The sequence below is a fragment of the Aulonocara sp. 'chitande type north' Nkhata Bay genome, linkage group LG3 (genome assembly GCF_057382095.1).
Source record: "Aulonocara sp. 'chitande type north' Nkhata Bay isolate Kocher_YH1m ecotype deep benthic linkage group LG3, A_spYH_male_GT1.1, whole genome shotgun sequence".
NCBI lineage: Eukaryota > Metazoa > Chordata > Actinopteri > Cichliformes > Cichlidae > Aulonocara > Aulonocara sp. 'chitande type north' Nkhata Bay.
In genome coordinates this window covers 18513044-18532943 of record NC_141346.1, presented here as the reverse complement: position 1 = coordinate 18532943, position 19900 = coordinate 18513044, and the positions used below count along the sequence as shown (strand labels likewise).

General features: G+C 39.9%; 3 protein-coding genes across 6 annotated transcripts; 2 read left to right on the top strand and 1 right to left on the bottom strand.

Moving 5' to 3' along the window:
- Nucleotides 1-301: 301 nt before the first annotated feature.
- On the top strand, nt 302-5057 carry LOC147334332 (uncharacterized). The gene is made up of 3 exons (XM_086271652.1): nt 302-461; nt 2486-2827; nt 4217-5057. Exons 1-3 carry the CDS (start codon nt 383-385, stop codon nt 4450-4452), a joined length of 657 nt encoding a protein of 218 aa, XP_086127778.1. The 5' UTR covers nt 302-382; the 3' UTR covers nt 4453-5057.
- Nucleotides 5058-7245: 2188 nt separating this feature from the next.
- LOC147334331 (sialoadhesin-like) lies at nt 7246-12159 on the bottom strand. Of its 3 annotated transcripts, none has more exons than XM_086286597.1 (8): nt 12080-12159; nt 11566-11601; nt 10124-10387; nt 9799-10044; nt 9550-9723; nt 8548-8625; nt 7834-7926; nt 7246-7463 (listed from the first exon to the last, which is right to left on the bottom strand). In XM_086286597.1, the coding sequence occupies exons 1-8, from the start codon at nt 12108-12110 to the stop codon at nt 7378-7380; spliced, it is 1008 nt and encodes a 335-aa protein (XP_086142723.1). In that variant the 5' UTR covers nt 12111-12159; the 3' UTR covers nt 7246-7377. The 3 variants fall into 3 exon arrangements, with proteins under 3 accessions (XP_086142723.1, XP_086142724.1, XP_086142725.1); XM_086286598.1 differs by having other exon boundaries at nt 9550-9720; XM_086286599.1 differs by lacking the exon at nt 11566-11601 and having other exon boundaries at nt 12080-12114.
- A 1001-nt stretch (nt 12160-13160) lies between these two features.
- Nucleotides 13161-17350, top strand: LOC147334330 (uncharacterized). Of its 2 annotated transcripts, none has more exons than XM_086286730.1 (3): nt 13161-13372; nt 15818-16165; nt 16633-17350. In XM_086286730.1, the coding sequence occupies exons 1-3, from the start codon at nt 13369-13371 to the stop codon at nt 16839-16841; spliced, it is 561 nt and encodes a 186-aa protein (XP_086142856.1). In that variant the 5' UTR covers nt 13161-13368; the 3' UTR covers nt 16842-17350. The 2 variants fall into 2 exon arrangements, with proteins under 2 accessions (XP_086142856.1, XP_086142855.1); XM_086286729.1 differs by lacking the exon at nt 13161-13372 and adding an exon at nt 14103-14473.
- Nucleotides 17351-19900: the final 2550 nt, after the last annotated feature.

Genomic DNA, 19900 nt, shown 5'->3' with positions numbered 1-19900 from the left:
TTTTTTTTAAAGCGGGAACTGACTTACAGGGTTTTCGGTTTTTTTTTTAACACATCTTCAGTTAAAATTCACATAAAATGTAACAAGTCAGCAGTTTATGAAATACTGTTCGCCGCATTCTTCTTCCACATTCATATTCCTCTCACATACTTGGAATTTCTTTCTTTACACCGCCCCCCCCCCCCCCCCCAAAAAAAAAAAAAAACAAAAACTGTAAAATGTCAGAAAATAAGTAGATGATCAGTAGATGGCGCAGTCGCTTGTTGTGATGACGCAACAGGTTTGGGCAGGCGTTTTTCGAAAACTTTCAAGTCTTTCAACTCCGCCCTGTTCGTCCTTCCTCTGCTCTGGTAAACAACTTGTTGCCGTGCATAAAGCTGTCATGGATTTAACGGCAGACATGGGTTTTCTGTGGTTTTTTGCACATTTGCTGCTCTTCCATCGCGCTTTTGCTTCTGAAGGTGAGTTTTGTGCGTCTGTCGTTGTGTGTTTGTGTGCGTTACAAACAGCATATGGAAGAAATGGGAGTTGGTTTCCGTGATCCTGCTGGTTAGTATTATTCCGTACAAAGGCTTCAGTGGCATTATCTGCCTGGTAACTGCAGGCACTGCGCTGCAGGATATTTTTAAGCCTTTCTTTCTTTCTTTCTTTCTTTCTTTCTTTCTTTCTTTCTTTCTTTCTTTTTTCCTCCTGCCCTAATATGTGTTTGAATTTGCAAAATCCCAGGCTGTGGTGCAACCTATGCTGTTATCACACTCAGTTTTCTGTGAGCTGGCAGTATTAATAAGTTAGAAGTGCCTACAGGATGTTAACGCATTTTTGTCGGAAGTCCAGTGGGCACACAAATCACCTTTGGACTTGTGTCATTGAGAACCTTTGGAAAGTCAAACAAACCCCACATTAAGCTTTAATCAGCTCTTGCTGTTTTGTAGTTTCGTTCTCACTGTGCTAAATAGACCTTTGGTCAAGCTGCTGTCTGTGCATGTGTTTTATAGATAAACCTGACCATTGCATGTAATAAAAAGATAATTATAATCTTCAGTCGCCTGTGTTTGAGAATTTTTTACAGTCTTATTTTATGCAGTGTATTTTGTTCTTGAGTTTTTGTTTTTCAAACTGAGCTCGGCATTCATGTAAAAATGCAACCGAAAATGTTTGTGCTATGACAGGTGTGTAGAGCAGAGTTTACCGTAAACCTGTGTGTGTGCTGAAAATGTGAAATATGTTCCACACTAATTACAATGTCTGGGATTCAGCAGCGCCACAGAATTGGTGGGTCCAAACTGAGACCACTGATGTCAGTGTTTGTGTGAGGAGATCCAGATGTTCCTGCAGAAACTACTGTCTAATTTCTGCTGATCAGCTGCCAAACCTGCCAAAAGATAGGCTGGTAATTAAAAGTGCATATAGCTGGCTGCGGTCCAGCTGTGTTGTTAGTGTTTGGAATTGAGACCCTGGGAGAAATCACAGCACTGTCTCTGGGCCTGATAGCAGAGCAGCCCACGTTATCGATCAATCCAGCATGGAAATGTCATTTTTGTGATCCAGACGGAAGTGACCAGAATGTGCAGGATTAGAAACAAGTGCATCTGAGGGACCGCTCATATCCAGCAGGTTAGGAGACAAAGTTGGAGAAGTGAGTCTAAGACAGTTTGGACCTCAGAGGAGGTTAATGGATGTAGTGAAGGAGGACATGCAGGGGGTTAGTGTGACGGAGGAAGATCTTGGGATGAGGTGAGAGGGAGGCAGGTGATCTGCTGTGGCGACCCATGAAAGGAGCGCCTGGAAGATCAGTCCAGTCATGACTGACTGACCGCATCATCAGACCTGTCACATGTGTTGGGTTTCTATCCCTGACATGACACAACAAGAATTTTCCTAAAGAGAGAATTTGGTTAAAAAAAACCTCACAGCTTAGTCTCCACTACAGCCAGGCTACATGATGCTTCTGATAACTGTAAATGTTCCTGACCCAGGTGGGCTCAGGTTTCATCATAGACTGTATTTAAAAGATGGACTGAACACTTGACGTCACAGATTGGTTTTGGACTCTGCATATTCAGTCAGTGTTAGAAAAGAAACTGTACAGCAGATAAATTCTTTCTTTTTTCCCCCTGAGGCAAATATTTGAATAAGAGAGTACAGTCCTCCCTTTTTCAGTTGGTGTTATCTGCATGTGTGTGTGCGGGTGTGTTGCACTGATAGCTTCTAAATGCTGAATTAAATAACTGACTTGGGAAACACTCCAACTTCACTCACCAACACTGAAGCACAGACATCTTGGACAGTCTGTGAGCACATTTACGCGCACAGTAAACAAATTATTAGTCTCATAATTGCATTAAAAATGCTTCTAAAGGCTCCAGTACAGAGACCCCAATTTATTCAAAATGAAGAAATCACCCCATGTAGAGTTCTTATAAAGAAAGAAACAATCTATTAAGGGTTAGTTGAATTATATCTGAATGTTGTTCTCTGATTTTAGACCAGTACGCAGCGACGATTGGAGAGGATGTCACTCTTCAGTGTCGGGCTCCCAGAGATGCAGTCGTCACCGTGCTGGAGTGGAGCAAACCTGACCTGAGTGTGGACGATTACGTCTTCTTCTACCGCAACGAACGCTCATACGAGAAGTACCAGCATTCGTCTTTTAGGGGTCGAGTCACGCTGCGAGAGGCCTTCATGAAGGACGGAGACGTTTCCATCGTCCTGAAGAACGTCACCGTCAGCGATGCTGGAAGATACAAGTGCAGAATTATAATGAGCAACGCAGCAAGCGGCGAGAGAGTCTTAAGTGAGGAAAGATCCCTCAGTGTCACAGAAGCAGGTGAGGTTGAGTTTGTTTTTGATGAGACTTGTTAGAAAGCTGCAGGGTTTGATTCCAGGAAGCATGTGAGTTTATAAACCCTGAGATGAAGGAAACTCAGGTTTTCTGCTCCTGGAAGAGAGCCAGCTTCAACTCTGATTCAGTTACCACGGTAACAGACTGAGCTTAAAATCCTGGCGGGATTTCTTCAACAAAGTCTGAGTGTCCCTCTCGCTTCCCCTCGTGGTTCACCAGCTGACTAGTTTTATTTCCCCTTATTTGTTCTTATCAAAGTTCAGAGCAGTTTGTTTGTGCAGTGAAACCTACTTTGTCCCACTTGGACATCACTTTTCTATTTTTTGTGCTTTTTAAAATAGTTTTCGTGCAAATGAGTGTTTTTTCAGTCATTCGCAGAATTATTATCAGCTCAAAATAAAATCTGCAGCTGTCGGCCAGTTTCTCTGCAGGGAAGGATGAGCTTCAGATACATGACAGGCTCATGTGTCGTGTTCAGCCACACTCATGGAAACATGTCTGTCACACTTGGATCTTGTAGACTACGTGAACCGGCTGTAGTCAGTCTTACAGTAATCTGATTACTTTTCATGTTGAGTTTTGTTCGCATTTTCGATTGAGACATTATTCAAAGAGCATTTTTAAAGGAACAGAGTCTGAAGTTCACACTCGGTGTCAGTGACCCAGATCCATCTAACGTATCACAGGATCTTGTGTGAATCAGTATCAGCTCCATGTTGGAGTCCGCTTACACTGCAGGATGCAAAGCAGATCATGATCATGGACAGAGACCAGATCTGACCAAAGGCCTGAGTGTCTTCTGGTCGTTTCACAGCTCATCCCTTCTGGATCTGCTTTGGATCCATTCATAGTGTCTTATTTCGTCCTGACATGATCTGTTTTCCATATTTTAATGACTCTCAAAAGTAAAATGTGACTCAGTAGAACATCCCTGCTGTAGCTGCAGGAGAGCCATCGACTATCAGTGAAGGCTGGTTAGAAATGGTTAAATTGGAAACGTTAGTATGACGGGCGCGTCAGTAAACTGTGTCCCATCAGTTTCACCAGGTTTTCAGCTTCAGTTTCAGGTAAAAAAAATCAACTGTAAAATCAGGATGCATATAATGAAAATGTAATTTGGGTAAATCACGGCCATCGAAAGTATAAAAAAAAAAAAAACTAATTCTGAGCCCCACTAATTTCACTTTCTTTCTCTACTCGCGGATGCATTTAACTCTGGGTGAACGAACTCTGAGCTGTTTGAGCAGGACACAGAGTTGCTGATCTCAGATATACTCAGATTTTTTTTAAGTCTCAGAGTCTGTTGAACAGGCTTCCTGGAATAGAAACTTGGTCTGAGTGCAGCGTGTAATGTCTGATCTTTGTGATCTGCAGAACACAGGGATGAAGTCAGCGAGCCCGTCGGACGCCTCGAAAAAGCAATTCAGAGCAATGCGAATCACGAAGGTGGACAGAGTGTCGCAGTCGCAGTTGGAGCCGGAGTGGTTTGTGTCCTTGTTCTTGTTGCTGTTGCTGTTGTTGGTTTGTTGGTGTGTAAAAGAAAACGGCCATCCTCACCGACTTGCAACGAAGCCCCGAAAAAGAAAAGGGGATCAGAAGAGATGATTTGAAAACCTGAATGTGAAACACTGAGAATCCTGGCTACGTGTATATAACAGTGTGATTCCACTTCCCAGAAAAGGGGACCATGAATATTTCTCTGCTGTGAGAAACTAAAAAAGCAGATGCAGGTCATGAGACTGTCCACAAATATGTAGCATTAAGCACTTTATTCCTGTGAAACTGACCACTAATCAATTTAACAATGACAGAGCAAGTTTTATTTTTGTGTTGATTGAGAATGAAACCTTTCTCTTTAAACTGTGGAGACTGGTGTTTGTGGGAATTTGATCACATGTCAATAACCATGACTGCGGCACGTGAACATGGGGATTTGTGGTTTAGCGTGTCTTGTGTTTAGGTCTAAGCCAGAGATCTTATATATACATATATATATATAACTCAGATATATGTACATATGCACACATCTCCCTTTTAATACTAATGACATGTGTAACACTGACTTTTAATAAGAGTTCTCTTGTAATGTGAACATTTTCTGTAACTGTTTCATGTTCATGTTGATCTTTCACTTTTGTTTCTTGGCAATAGCCACAGATTTAACCCCTACGTGTACAGCATTATGTTCTGATGTTAATAAAACACTTCAATCAGCTGGTTTGGTTTGGACGGAGTTTGTTTCATGATGATAAAAGGCGTCGGTACAACGTGAAATAACTAAAACTGGTCAGAGAATGAATGTTTTCTGCTGTGGGCAGTGCTGGGGGAGGGCAGGATCGCTGTGTGTCTGAAACAGCCACAGGAATGCAAACGGCTGCACAATAACACAGCAGGAAGTCTGTGCTGGAAGAGCTTTCGTTCTTCCTTCTGCTGTTAGTAGGAATAATGGGTAATCAGATTACTCTGCAGGTGTGGCCTGGAAACGCTGTGTTGTGGAACAAAGTTGTTGTGGCGTTGGCTTTTCCAACATCTGGAAACGATGAATTCAGCTCCACAGTTTGAATATGCAAGAAGAAGAACAGCTGGAATCCCCCAAATATGTTTTCTTCTCCTGAGGGTTAATGATTTAACTCTGGCAATAAACAAATAAAAGAAGTTATTGTGCTCGTGTCAGCTGACTGTAATTGCAGGGCCAGGACCGCCACCTGGTGGCTGCTTTTAGTCACTGCTCATCACTAAGAGAAAGCTGTGTGATCCACATCAAATACATTAAAATACCTTTAAAAGTTTTAAGGTAAATGATTGAGTCATTGCAGTTTGGCTTCTCTGCACTGTGTGATTCACAGATGTGCTGTTACCTTCAGTGTATGAAAGAGGTGTGGAGAAGCAGCTGGATTATTCAAATGCACTGCCACGCCTTTAAACGGTTCTGTGTTTTTAAAGAATGAAAAACAAGGCCTGAGCTCTGCAGGCTCAGACATGCAGGTGGAAGTCTTTCGATTCTGCTCAAGGCGAGAACACAACTAAATAAAAGCTGAATGGGTGCGTTCAATGACTGAGGAACTGCATTTAAGATGTTTTATTAAAGGATGTTTCCACTTGATCCTGAGCTCTGAGCGGCTTTGCAGCAATTCTTTAAATGTTGTTCTGGGTTCTTTTGTGACCTGCTGAATGAGCCGTTGATGTGTCACTCCTGTTTCCACAGGCTTCCTCCATTTGTGGACGTCTGCTCTCATATTGGTCCCAAAACCTTAGAGATGCCTTTCTAACACTTTCCAGACTGATAGTTGTCAGTGATTTGGTTTCTCGGCTATTTCATTAGATCATCATCATGTCTGCAGCCTGCTTTACTTTGTCAGACGAGTTTTATTTAAATGATTTCCTGATCCAGCGGGTCTGGCAGTAGTCTGGCCTGAGTGTGGATGTAGTGAAATTAAACTCAGCTTTCCAAAATAAAATGTGGTTAATCACAGTTAATTCACAATTTAACACCAGGTTGCAGTCAGTCTCACACAGGGGCCTGTAGGGTTGGACAGCTTTCAATCCTTAATAAATGAAATCGTCTGCATTCAATCTGGTTTTCTTAGTCTAATATTAAAATGTGCTTTATGGCCTAAAACATTTATGTATGATAATGTAAAAAAGAAACTAAACAAAACATAGAAGTCACCTCCTTATGACCTCACTGACTAATGTGCTGTAACTGTCTCCTGTTTTCATGTCTTTTCATTGTTTCTGCTGCTGCAGGCTGAGATCGGAGCCTTTTTCATTTGTGCATCTACAGTTCATCCATAACTGACCTCACTTGTTCTGTGCCCTGAAGAATAAACTGCAGCTGGATCGCTCCCTGCAAAATGAGACAAAGTCACGTGATGGAAAATGTGGATTTGAAAAGCGACTTTGACACCTCTGCTGACTGAGTTTAGTTTTCAAAATAAGAAAGTAAATGACCAAAGAGCTGCTCACTCACTCAAAACGTTTACACAGTGCATCACTTTCACAACAACCTGTGAAGCCAGTTTCAAAGACAACCGTTTACATCTTGATGACATTCCCACGTTCACCCTCTAGCACAGCATCTCCACAGAGCTGAACTGCTCTCAGTTTATTTGAGACACACAAAACAAAAAGTAAAGTGTCCTTTAAGCGAGACTTCAAGAGACTTCTGAGGATGATGCCACTCCTTAAAATGATTCTAGGCGAGTTTCTTCTCTTTGAAGAATAAAATGAAATGATGCCTGCTGATGTGCTGCAGCTGTTTCCAGAGTCTGTTGACTCTGGATTCATGTGAAGAAACAATTTCCCTTTTTGAATCTGTGATTGGCTGATGTTGCACAGGTGTTTTCAATGACCAGGAAACTGCTTTGTAAGATGTTTTATTAAAGTGAAAATTAAACTTTCCATTTCATCCTGACCTCTACATTCAAACTGGTCCAGTGCAGCTGTACAACTGTAAACACACACAGAATATGATTAAATAAATAATATATAATATAGAGAGGAGTGCAGGGATGTGTTTGGCAGCCAGCTGGACGTCACTGGTTAGACTGGTTAAGCTGTGGTGAAGGTGTGCGGGTCTGCTTCAGTGAGGAGTAGATGACCGCTGGCTCTGGTGGAAGATCTGAACACAAACACACAGATTACCGAAAGTTTAGATAAACATGACAAAAAAAACACACACCACCTCTGTTTATTACAAAGAGGATATCCACAAAACTGTTTTACACAAATATAGATAAATGAATCTCAGAATTCTAATAATTAATATTGAAATATATAAATATGTCTTAGTAGTAGTCAGATCTTTTGTTTTTGAATGACAGAACTGATGCTTTGCTGAATTATATGTCGCCCCTGTTTCCATCGCACGTCATCATCAACCTTCAGCTGGAGCATCTCTGATTTGCAATAAAATAAAAAATTAAATAAGAGGCATTGACTAAAGAGCTGTTCCAGTCTTACTGACCACTCAGAGAATTTCACAGCTGTACCTCTCTGTCTGCAGTTCGTCTTGATGGGGATCTGTGCGTAGCTGATCTCAGGTGTCCTGTGCACTGAAGAGTAAACTGCCGCTGGATCGCTCTCTGCAAAACATGACAAAGTCAGGTGACTGACCCAGAACCTGTGTTTTATGGTGAGAAAAAGTTTGACATTCCAGGAACAACAGCGGCAAATGTGAGGCCACAGCACAGCCTGTCTTTAACATGCAGCAACCTTAACACCTCTGCTCGGTTTAGCTCTCAAAACAGGAAACCTAATGACCACAGAGCCGCTCACTTGGCACAATGATGTAAGTCTTACACAATGCATCATGTAAAGTAAACACTTTGCAAAAGTGTGAAAGTCTTTTTTTTTTCCAAATTTAACCTGACCTGACTAGCATGTGGCAGTAGTTACAGAAGTGCTGCACCAAAGATCATTATAACCTGTAAATATTCCAAACTACACTAGTGTAATCCAAAAATGAAAACATGGAGCTAGAAATAAGAATAATAAGCCTGCTTTAATGTGAGAAGCACAAGACCTCACTCTTTCTGGCTCTGGTTCAACATCTTTAATACAGGAGATTTTTAATGATGGAGTGAAGTCTTTGTCCCTTATGTGCGAGCAATTTACAAACTGATCAACCTGACCTGATGAAAAACCAGCCATGCATCTCACAGAGCCTCATGTCGAAACACGAGAGGATTAATGCTGTCCTTTACCTCTCATCATCTTTGACCCATTTCGTTCATCTGCAGATGTTCTTCCCACTGATGAAGAGGTGGCAGCTGTTGCTCTCTCTGCAAAATCAAATGCAAAGATTTTCCATTAATAGCAGAGCTGTAAATGCTGCTGATTCAGCAAGATTAATATTTGAAAGAAGGCAAAATATGTTTAAAATGCAAAGTGAAGAAAAGACTGCGGTCAGAATAAAGTTAATTTTTTTTTAAAAGTGTTTCTGTCTTTTCTTTCAAAAAACAGGAAACTGGACTGAACCGCTCGCATCAGCTTTCTTTGACCACAACTTCTCACTTCACACACACTGGAAAAACTAACCAAACTGTGTACAGTGTACAAATGTATATATTCAAATATGACATTAATCATAAAATGCTATTGTAGAAACTGATGCACAATTTAATTAATCACGATTAATATTTATAAGAAGGCGAATGTGTTTAAAATGAAAAATGAAGAGAAGACTGCAGTCAGAATAAAGTTGGGTGAAGATGAAATATAAAAAAAATCTAAATTGTTTTATTTTCTTTTACAACAAGTCTCACATACAATATCTAATTTCACACACACAAGAAAAAATAACCAAACTGTGTACAGTGTGCAAATGTTCATGACATTAATCATAAAATTCTATTGTAGAAATCGATGCACAAGAAGTGCGTGTAGCTTAGTCATAATAAGCCTTATTCAAGCCTCAGTTAATAATGTAAATGGTCTGTGGCTCAAACTGGTCCTCACAGAGACAGATGTGTGGAAATAACACGTGCAGCATGTTGCAGCTTTTAAAGAAAGCGATTGTGTTTGCTGTTTCCACTTAGATGATGTTAGTGTGAGCTCTGACTGTTGGAGATGTGGGCTGTAGAAGTGAGGCTCAAAGTGCCAGAAACACAAAAATGGAGATTATAATTTATTGATTTTTTTTAGGTGATTTGTTTAAAAAAAACAGTGGTTTGATGTGTCATCATAAAGCGCAGAATGTGTCTCACCTCCAGCTTTTCCCTGGATGCATCGTCTCAGCACTAGAAGCAGTATGACCAGCAGGAGCAACCCAGTTATGGAGGGAACAGACACCATCACAGAGAGAGGAGGAGAGGAAAACGAGGAGTAGAAGGAGGAAGCGGAGGCTGATGGAGGAGGAGAGGTGGGAGAACCTGCATCTACTAAGAAATACAAATCGATGTGGTCAGTTTGACTCACTTTGGGTATAGAGTCTGTAAAAGAAACTGAAGCTTCACCTGTGACAGTGATCCAGCTGGATGGAGACTCTCCATGAGCGCTGATGTCACACTTGTAGAGGCCTTCATCAGACCTGGAAACATGCTGGATGGTCATGTGACCTGTAGGCTGCTTCCTGATGAGGGAGCCATCTTTATAGAAAGCAGCTGGGAGGTTGGAGGGAGTGGTCTTTGTTTTACAGAGCAGAGTGACGTCATCTCCCTCCATCACAGGGAGGACAGGACTCTGCAGGATCACTGATCCACCTCAACACAGAGACAAACTACAGCATTTCATCCATTTACACACAGCTTCATCAACACTAACTCCACACACTCAGCTTACCAGTGACTGTCAGGTTAACCATGTTACTGATGGGACCCTCTCTGGACTCACACCAGTAAACCCCACTGTCCAGTAGGACAATGTGGTTGATGATGCATAAAATACCGTCTAATCTTCCAAACTCATCTCCACACTGAGTCCTGTTTCCCTTGCTTGTGTTTCTCCTCAGAGTCCATCCAGCAGAGCTGTCGTCCTCCTCACAGCTCAGAGACACAAAGTCTCCTTTAAAGAACTGAGAGCTGCTGGTACTCACAGTCAGACGAGCTGTGAGGAGAGATGATTAAAATAAAGCAAAACGTGAGGAAAAGCTTTTTCACAAAGAAACCAGCAGAATCTTTGTTGGTGTGTTTCAGATGAGGGCAGAAAATGATCCAGGAGTTTAGCTCATGCAAAAGATAATCTCCTAAAATCCTGCCCAGGTATCATGAAATAACTTTTTAGAGATGTCGTTCTATGATATCATACAGATACAAAAGTCTAAACATGTCAGTCTGCATTCTGAGCTTTAATCTCACAGGGATTACTTGTGCATACACTGACCTCGTGGTATCTATTATGAATATTAACCATTAAAGACAGGATATCAGGAAACGAACAACATTTTCTCTCCAAGTTAAACAGAGATTTGCAATCTGTCTGCAGGTAAAAACTTAACAGATTCATTTACTTTTTACATTATTTATTTTCATTCCTTCCTTCGAGAAATTGAGCTGCTGGTAGCCGTGTGCTCGTCGTGTGTCACAGGACCAAGAAAGCCTCATTAAAAAGCTAACATTGATGGTTGCGTTTTATATCATCCACCCTTTAGTCCTCTTATTTTTAAGTAGGTTTTTATTAGGATTTAAACATTTAAATCACTTTATGTTTAAGAATCTGTTCCTTTCTGCTCATTTTAAAATCATTAACTACTATTTAGGGACTAGTCTACAGAGAACACTTAACTAACCCCTTCACCTCTTCCCTCTTTTTTACTGAAAAGTTATAAAGTTTGGTGAAACTCAGAAAACTCTTAATATAAAGTCTGGAACTCTTTTGCTAGATCGATAAAACTTTATTAATCCCTCAGGTAGATTCCTCTGGGAAATTCAGTTTCCAGTGGCAGAACACCGACAGAAATTTGCATAGTAGAAATTAGAATTAGAAAATAGAATATAGAGATAGTTTTTATATTTATTTATATATGCTGTATATATATATATATATATATATATATATATATATATATATATATATATATATATATATATATATATATATATATTAAAAAAAACATTAATAAAGGAGGACATTTTTAAAGCATCATCACAGCTTTTTCGGCCTGTTTCATTTCTCAGAGACACACATTGAACCTGATCTGTCTCCATTGTTGTGCTACTTTTTGGTACTTTTTGGGAGTTGGTGTTTTATTGTCTTTTATTTGTCATAAAAAAAAGTTCCCTCACCGTGGTTTGTTGCCCAGCTGAGCAGCGACATCAGGACTGAAAGGAAACCCAAGAGATAAAGAGTGAATAGATTTTCATGTGTTTTTGGTTTAAATACTAAATATCCACTCGACCTGTGGGGCAGTGACCTCAAGCTGAATGTCAGACCGATAAACAGGATGTGCTCTGTAGGGGGAGGTGAGGATGCAGTTTAACACCGCTGTAGTTTATCTGCACCATCGACCACTAAATCTGAGTTTTTAACTAATTTAGTGACGTGAAAGCGTGAAGCTCTTAAAATTTCACCTGAAACACAAAAAACCCAGCTGGATTAAAGCACCTGAAGCATCCACCTGTACTTCCTTTTATACTGTGTAACTAGATTTACTGTTACACCCTTTTCCCTTTTGTTATTAACACAGGTTTGAAGTCTTAAGTAAAAGCAAATACCTGTGGCTTCAACCCACTGGAGCCAAAATATCTTAAATATACACATCACATACTAAGGTTTCAAAAAAGAGCATGCGGTACTTACAGAGCAGCCACAACAGAGGTGTTCGTCCCATCGTGTCACACAGATCTGAGATCGTTTTGTTCCACTGCAGCCCTTGAACCCTCCTCCTTCCTCTCGGTAGTAAAGTTTGGGGGGTCTGTGGTTTCTCTGCAGCACTTCTAGGGGAAAAAAAGTCCTTTGACCTTTTAGTTTTAAGATAAGATGTAAATCATGAGGTTTATTACAGTAACGAACTGAAAGTGACAGTTTTATTTAGTTTAGTTTATTTATTTATTGCATTTACATCTATCCTGCATTCTTTGAGGGTTGTATTTGCATTAAACATCATGACATGAAGGCTCTCTCTAGTTAAAATAAGATTGATAATAATAATCTTTTTTTTAATACGGCTCCACGGCACAATTGTGTCACCTGCTTGTCTAAAAAATATTTTTCAAAGTTAAGCAAAGCGGAAAGAGATCCACACAGAAACACGTGTTTCTTTGCAGTAAAAACACCACATGTAGGCTACACAGCTGTGAGAGCTGGAATTTTATTTCTTTCTAAAAAAACATCCTTATTTTCAGTGTTTGTTGTTTTTAACTTCCTAAGACCCGAACTCTTCCACAGCATGCATTTTAATTTATCTTTGATATTTGGGCACATTGGGGCTCGATGAATGTAAAAACAAAGAATTACTAGATTTTTTTTTTTTACCTGATCTTTCGTTTCTAAGAGAAATGAGAGCCACATGTGAGGATATTCGTTTAAAATTGCGATAGAACAATAGCAACATAATGTCCTTGTAAGTGGATATGAGGCAGTTGTAGAGCAAAATTGAGTGTTTTGGTCTAAATAACCCAAAATGTGATGCCCACATATAAGGACGCCAGGTCCTGGAAGGTTAATCAAATATTTTGTTGTTGTCACAATAAATGCGACTTCCTGTCGTTTGTAGTCTGAACGAAGCTTGGATGTCTTCATCGTCACAGCCAGTAGGGGAGCTCTGTAGCAAAAGAGTCACTGAAGCGCTTTTACAGACGTGGTACTTACAGACGCACTTCTCTAAAAAAATAGTCATGTTTCGGTCATGGATCAAAGTTTGTGTTTGTTGCCACTTAAGATGGATTTACACCTTTATTTTTTTGTGGATGGAGTTTTCAATCTGGCTGTCGAGGCGTCCCGAGCAGAATGAATGGACAAAACTCCTCTGCGATCAGAGGCAGCGAGCAGCTTGACAGGGAAAACATTCAGCCACATCCCGGGGGAGCGAGAGAAACCAGACACTTGTCTGAGACACATGAGAGCAACCTGGAGCCCAAAAACAGTGAATGGGTGAGTTTCTATTTGGTTCTTTTATTCCTTTACTTGGCGCAACGGCACCGACAGCAAATCAGCAATTCCCATTCAATTCTAATGGAAAAAAGTCCTTTGACCTTTCAGTTTTAACCTGAGACGTGAATCATAAGGTTTATTAAAGCAACAAACTGAAACTGAAAGAATAAAAGCCAGTTTTTAGTTGTTGGGGGGGTTTTTTTTGGGGGGGGGGGGGGGGGGGGGTGTTTATATCTGTCTTGTATTCTTTGAGGAATTTATTTGCATTAAAAATCAGCACAGCTCTTTCTAATTAAAATAAGAACGAAAATAATAATAATAATAATAATAATAATATAATAATAACAACGCTACAGTGTTGTTTCTTGTAGGAGAGGGATAAAAAAAAACACACTTTTATTTTTTCTGGATGGATTTTTAAAAAAAAATCTGGCTGTTGAGGCGTCCTGAACAGAATTCAATTCAATTTTATTCAATTTTATTTATATAGCACCAAATCACAACAAAAGTAGCTTTACTGCATTGGGGCCTTGCTTGGCCCTAATGCAGTTGTTTTGTTTCCCTCTGTGAGGGAAGGGAGCTTGCTCCAAAGATCTCCAAAGATCTCCAAAGATCACGACTTTTCTGTTCTTTTTTTAAAACTTGTATTTGAGGTTATTTAAAGTAGTTTGTTATGAGAGTTTGTAGTACTTTCTTTATGTGTTTTTTCCTTTAGAGTGATGGCGCCAAACACTGCTCACAGGCAGTAAACAAAAAAACAGGAAGTCCCGAAGTTACACTCTTTGTTCAGGGACCTGCATGCAATCAGCTGACCTTAATGTATTCTAGGCTAGCAATAAGAAAGCATCATTTCAAAAATTAGTTATATAAAGCGTGACTGTGGTGATAAACAGGAGTTTGATCCAGGAACTAAGAGAATGTGATTAAGCTGTACAAGCTTACATAAGCGACATGTCAAAAATGAAACCAAAAGTACTTCCCTTTCAAAACAAAACAACTTCCATCTAACAGTGCGCGCCTCTTCTCGTTTAATGTCTGCAAAAATGTCGTCAGTTGTGGTCTTCTTCTCCCTTCACGTCTTACTGGCTTCTGGATTGAAAGGTGAGTTCATGCGTTTAGAGACAGGACGAACTAGCAGTGGAGGAAATGACTCAACCTTTGCTAAAGAAAGTGGGCACTGCTTGATGGTAGTAAACAATGCATGATTAATAATACTGTGCAGTGCATACATGATGTTGTTATGTTGCAGTGTGTGCATGCACTGCACAGTTGCATCGATAAAAATGTTAGGAGCTGGTATGAGTAATTGATCTGATGCCAAAGATGGAATAAAATGTTACTTTTACTTCACGGTTTGACTGTACTGGGCGTCATCACCACAAACAGAAATGATTAGCTTATAAAGCACATTTCAGACAGACACAATTTGCAATGAAGAGGACATCAATACAGGTTAGTGGAAATCTCACAACAGTGGCATGAAAGGTGTACAAATCCAAATATCGACAATGTTGATACCAATGTTTGTACTGATATTGAGATGACACTTTAGTTTCTGTTCCTCTCCTGTATATAATGCTGCGGTTACATAGAAGAGGAGACCCCGCTGTCTGTGTAGCAGCTGCTGCTCTCACATGTCACAGCAAAACCTTTCTTTTTTCAACCGAAAATGTTCTTCACTGCATCTGGTGACGTCATCTCAGCAAAATGTGTTGTAGGATACAGCAGGCAGTATAAAGTCAAAGTCATGATTCAGAGGTTGTTCAGAGGGTGAGGATGATTTTAAAATGTACTGATTAAAGAGTGTGAAATCATGAATACATATTAAATCTAGAAAGCTTGAATGCAAATATTGTACTTTTCTTAACACAATTTATTTTAAAGCTTGTTTGACTTAATATTTTGCAAATTTAAAACAAAAATGATTAAATATGACTCTTTACTGTTATAGATCAAGCTGCCAAGCAGTATGTGAGTCAGTACAGTCCTCTCCCGCTGTAACATTAAAGCAATAGACACATTAATGAAACATGTATACTATTTGTTAATAATTAATAGTTTTATTACTTTAGGCACTTTAACCACATTTGGAAGCTCCCAAGTTTTGTTTTTGAAGTTGGATTGCAACTGTCACTTAAATATTTATTCAAGTATTGTTTTTGCTGCTTCATACCAGGTTACCATGGTGACCTCACAAGATGAGAGCCATTATTGTGACACTGTAAACTTTGACCTTCTACCTGCTACAACTCAAGAACAGTTCAGTACTTGCTGTGATCCATAGTGCTGCTGTCAGAGGTCTCAGGTTGTGACTGTCTGCTGAAGTATAAGTGGTAGAAATGGAGTCCAACGTGTTCTTCTGCATAATGCATGTCCATGATGTGCAATATAACACACTGTTAATGTTTTGGGGGTTTTTCTCCTCTTTCTTTTTTCTGGACACAGAGCTCCGAGTGGGGCCTGGACAAGATGCCACTCTTCAGTGTTGGGGTCCCAGAGATGCACACGTCACCCTGCTGGAGTGGAGCAGGCCGGAGCTCATCTCACAGGGTTATGTGTTCTTCTTCCAAGACCAGCGCTCGTACGAGAACTACCAGCACGAGTCCTTTAAAGGCCGAGTGCAGCTGAGAGACTCATCCATGAAGGATGGAGACGTTTCTGTGATTTTGAGGAACGTCAGGGTCAGCGATACAGGAACATATGAGTGTGAGATTACAACCAGCAGCATCAGAAATGGCGAGAGAGTCGTCAAAGAGTTCAAGCACTCCATCAACCTCACAGTCACAGACACAGGTGAGTTTGTAGAGGTTGAGCTTACTGCACAGCCGTTTATAAGGGCATTCTTCACACCTCAGAGGTATGATGTTGGCTTTTTCCATGCTCAGAGTGGTCGTCTGTGTATGGTAAAAGCAGTGCCTCATGAAATCCTTACAGCAGGCTCCAACAGTGGGCTCATTTTCCTTCTGCTTGTATGTGATGCAGCAGTTTGAAAAAGTCAATCTAAAGCTGCTGAATGGTATTTTTCCATTTGTGTTAGAAACATGGTATGAAACATGAGCACAGAGATGCTACCCTACAGTTATTAACCAAACGGCTGCAGACACATTCACTACTTACTTTTCTGGCTTCCAGCTCACTGCCAGCAGCTTTGACATCACCTCTACCGAATGTTACAGATATTTCAAAATGTAAAACAAGAGCTATTTTTAGTCTGCCTGGTACCAGAGTCCTCAAACCTTTGTTTTGATTTTTCTCTGCAGGTTTCACAGAAGGACAATCCAAAGAAAGAGGACACAAGGATGGAGTAGACAAGGATATATCTTTTTTTGTTATTATGTTCATTGTGACGTGCGGACTCCTTGGTGTTATGGTTATTGTTACTGTAGCTGTAAATATCTACAGGAAAAAAAAATCAATCATCAAAAACCCAAATCATACCAACATGATGGAAAGTGAACAGCTGGCATGAAATGTGTCAGATCTGTTTTGAGAAAAACTAATAATTTCAGTTGTTCAGTGGTCCTTTTTAAAATTAAGGCTCCTATCCAACGTGACGTCATTTTTATCCTTTAAAACCTCAAATGAGCAATCCATGCGTTTATCTTATCTCAACTGGATTACTGTAATTCGCTTTACTTCAGTGTCGTTGTTGATGTTAATTAAACTGTGTAATTATTACTTTGTGTAGCATTTCTCTTCTCTGATCCTGTAATCACAGTTACAACTTACAGCAATGTCATGTTAGCAAGCGATGATACTAACAGCCTTGCTGTGGATATCAGAGTCACAATACTTTATTAACGCCTAAGGAATTTTCCTCTGTATGTATTATTGTAGTGTCTAACTTACAATATAAAGCACCTCGAGGTGGCTGTTGTTGTGATTTGCCGTTGTATAAATAAAATTGAATTGAACTGTTCATTCATCTCAAATGTGTTTAAAAGTGACTTGAAGCAACTGTTTGGCGATGTATAAATTCTACAGAAAAAACTGAATTAAACTGAAATGTTTTTTGAGTGTGTTGAGACACATCCGATTTCATCATAGAATGAAAATGAGTGCATGAAGGCACATCTAGATTTGAACAGGGAGGAGGTGTGTTTGGTGGTTTCCACATGAGTGATTTTCTCTGCATTTGTGGACTTCCTTCCCCTCGATCTTTATCTTAGTTCTGCAGTCTAAGAATCTGTTCTGTTCATTTTCAATAGAAATGAATTTTCATGGGTGATGCTGCTAACAGAAAGTATTTGAAATATTTCCTTTAACAGTGACTGAAGTGTTCCTAAATGTCAGTTCCTAAAGTCCATCCTGTGGACAGCTTAGTTTTGCTTTGTTGTCTCCAAAACAGATCAAATCTCAGTCTGGATGAGAACACAGATTTACAGGACCACTTTAGAAATTTGTAAAGGTAAAAACTAATCGTTTTAGAGTGATAACATCTGGTTATGGTGACTTTTCCTGCTCAATTGTGATCATTTCCACCACCTATAACACTTCCTCCTCACACCCATGCTGCATAACCCAGCTACGCACTAAGAGCTCTTTGCAATCCCCACTTTTTAAAAATATCCCTAAACATTTGTTTTATAACAGTAGCTGCTATTTTAAAGCAGAGTGGAAGTGGGAAATTTGCAGCTCTTGTTATTCATGTTATGTCCTTTGCTTCTTAAATAAAAGCAGCTGGCAGCTCACTGTCTGGATCCGAAGACACGGCTGCAGCTCATCAACTCTTTGTGTCAACAACAAAAAGCCTTTGCTGAAACTTACAGATCAGCACATCTTTACTTGTACAGGAAGTCAGAGCTGATCATGTTTTCTTCAAATTTTACAGGGATCCCATCTCTCCTGAACCCTTCAGAGGTCTTTGTGTTGATAAAACAGAAACAAAATGAGGTTTGTATTACAACACAAACTGCAGACTTGCACAGCAGAGTGTTCTGAAACTGTTGAGTCAGCATCAGCGATACGGATATATACAAGTGTGAGATTACAACCAGCAGGACAAGCAGTGGCAAGAGAGTCGTCAGCGAGTTCAAGCACTCCATCAACCCCACAGTCACAGACACAGGTGAGTTCGTAGGTTGAGCTGACTGCTTTAACAGCACAGCTGTTTATAAGGGTTGCTGTTCCATGCTCAGAGTGGTCCTCTGTGTATGGTAAAAGCAGTGCCTCATGAAATCCTCACAGCAGGCTCCAACAGTGGGCTCATTTTCCTTCTGCTTGTATGTGATGTGGAAATAGTTTCATCCAATAAGAAGCTTCCTGTTGTGGTGGGTGGATTCTTATACCACACTTGTTCACCTTACAATGTAAAGCACCTTGACGGTTGTAATTTAAATCTGAATTTAATTGAATATTTCTGCTTGGTTTATGCATTTATTTTGAAAGGTTCTGCACTTGATAGACATCCGACAGTTTGAAAAAGAAAACAAAAGTGACACACTCTCTGTCTAAAGGTGCTGATGGTCTTTTTCTGCTTGTTGTATGAAACATGAGCACAGCGATGCTACCCTGCAGTTATTAACCAAACGGCTGCAGACACATTCATTACTTACTCTTCTGACATCCAGCTCGCTGCCAGCAGCTTTGACATCACCTCTGTTACAGATATTTGAAAGTGTAAAACAAGAACTATTTTTAGCCTGCCTGGTAGCTGAGTCTTGACACTTTTTTTGCTCTGCATGTTTCACAGAAGAAGACTCCAAAGAAAGAGGACACAAGGATGGAGGAGACAAGGATACATCTTTTCCTGTTATATTAGTTCTTTTATGCGGACTTCTTGTTGTTATTGCTACTGTAGCTGTAAATATCTACAGAAAAAAAAGAAATCAAAATGCCAACATGATGGAAAGTGTAAGCACTTTAAAAATGTAAATGTCAAGTTAGCAAGCAAGGATACTAACAGAGGTGCTGTGGGTATCAGAGTCAGAATACTTTATTATTTCCTAAGGAATTTATATTAGCACTGTCCCCTCAACCCTGCAACAGGGGTTCACCACCTCCCAGCTTTCTCATCCGCATTAGTGTCTAACCTCAAATGTGGTTCTGGAAGAAAGCCCAGAATTCTCATTTGTAAACCCTGATATAAACATCCATCCATCTATGATATCTTATTATGTTATGTAATTTATATGTTTAAACCTTCCCAAATTTCCTTTGTCTTCTGAAAGATAAAAGACCTTTACAGCGTGTCTTTTATCCTGTCCTGAGCCCTATTCCCGATCCTGGTTGTTGTAAAGACCCACCTTTTAGCACATCCTAGCACACCCACTCACTTCACCAGATGCACCTTGTTTAGTTCTCACCTTTGATTGGGTGTGGTGCTTGTCCTTAATTGCCATGTTAGACCCCTAATTAAAGATTGTGAATTATTATGTAGTTCTAGTTTGCATTATTCTCCTGAATTAGAAGAAGCTGATAACTATTGCATTTGTTAAACTGCTTTGCATTACGTTAGACTGCTGATTTATTGTGAATGAATGATATTGTTTTATGATGCATTATACTGCTGAGCTATAAGAAATACTG

Coding starts and splice junctions, on each gene's coding strand:
- LOC147334332 (XM_086271652.1), top strand. CDS start 383: ATGGATTTAACGGCAGACATGGGTTTTCTGTGGTTTTTTGCACATTTG. Junction 462..2,485: donor TCGCGCTTTTGCTTCTGAAG/GTGAGTTTTGTG, acceptor CTCTGATTTTAG/ACCAGTACGCAGCGACGATT. Junction 2,828..4,216: donor CCTCAGTGTCACAGAAGCAG/GTGAGGTTGAGT, acceptor TGTGATCTGCAG/AACACAGGGATGAAGTCAGC.
- LOC147334331 (XM_086286597.1), bottom strand. CDS start 12,110: ATGGGACGAACACCTCTGTTGTGGCTGCTCT. Junction 11,602..12,079: donor ACCTCTGTTGTGGCTGCTCT/GTAAGTACCGCA, acceptor GTTTCCTTTCAG/TCCTGATGTCGCTGCTCAGC. Junction 7,927..8,547: donor TGGGTCAAAGATGATGAGAG/GTAAAGGACAGC, acceptor CATGTTTTGCAG/AGAGCGATCCAGCGGCAGTT.
- LOC147334330 (XM_086286729.1), top strand. CDS start 14,404: ATGTCTGCAAAAATGTCGTCAGTTGTGGTCTTCTTCTCCCTTCACGTC. Junction 14,474..15,817: donor ACTGGCTTCTGGATTGAAAG/GTGAGTTCATGC, acceptor TTCTGGACACAG/AGCTCCGAGTGGGGCCTGGA. Junction 16,166..16,632: donor CCTCACAGTCACAGACACAG/GTGAGTTTGTAG, acceptor TTTTCTCTGCAG/GTTTCACAGAAGGACAATCC.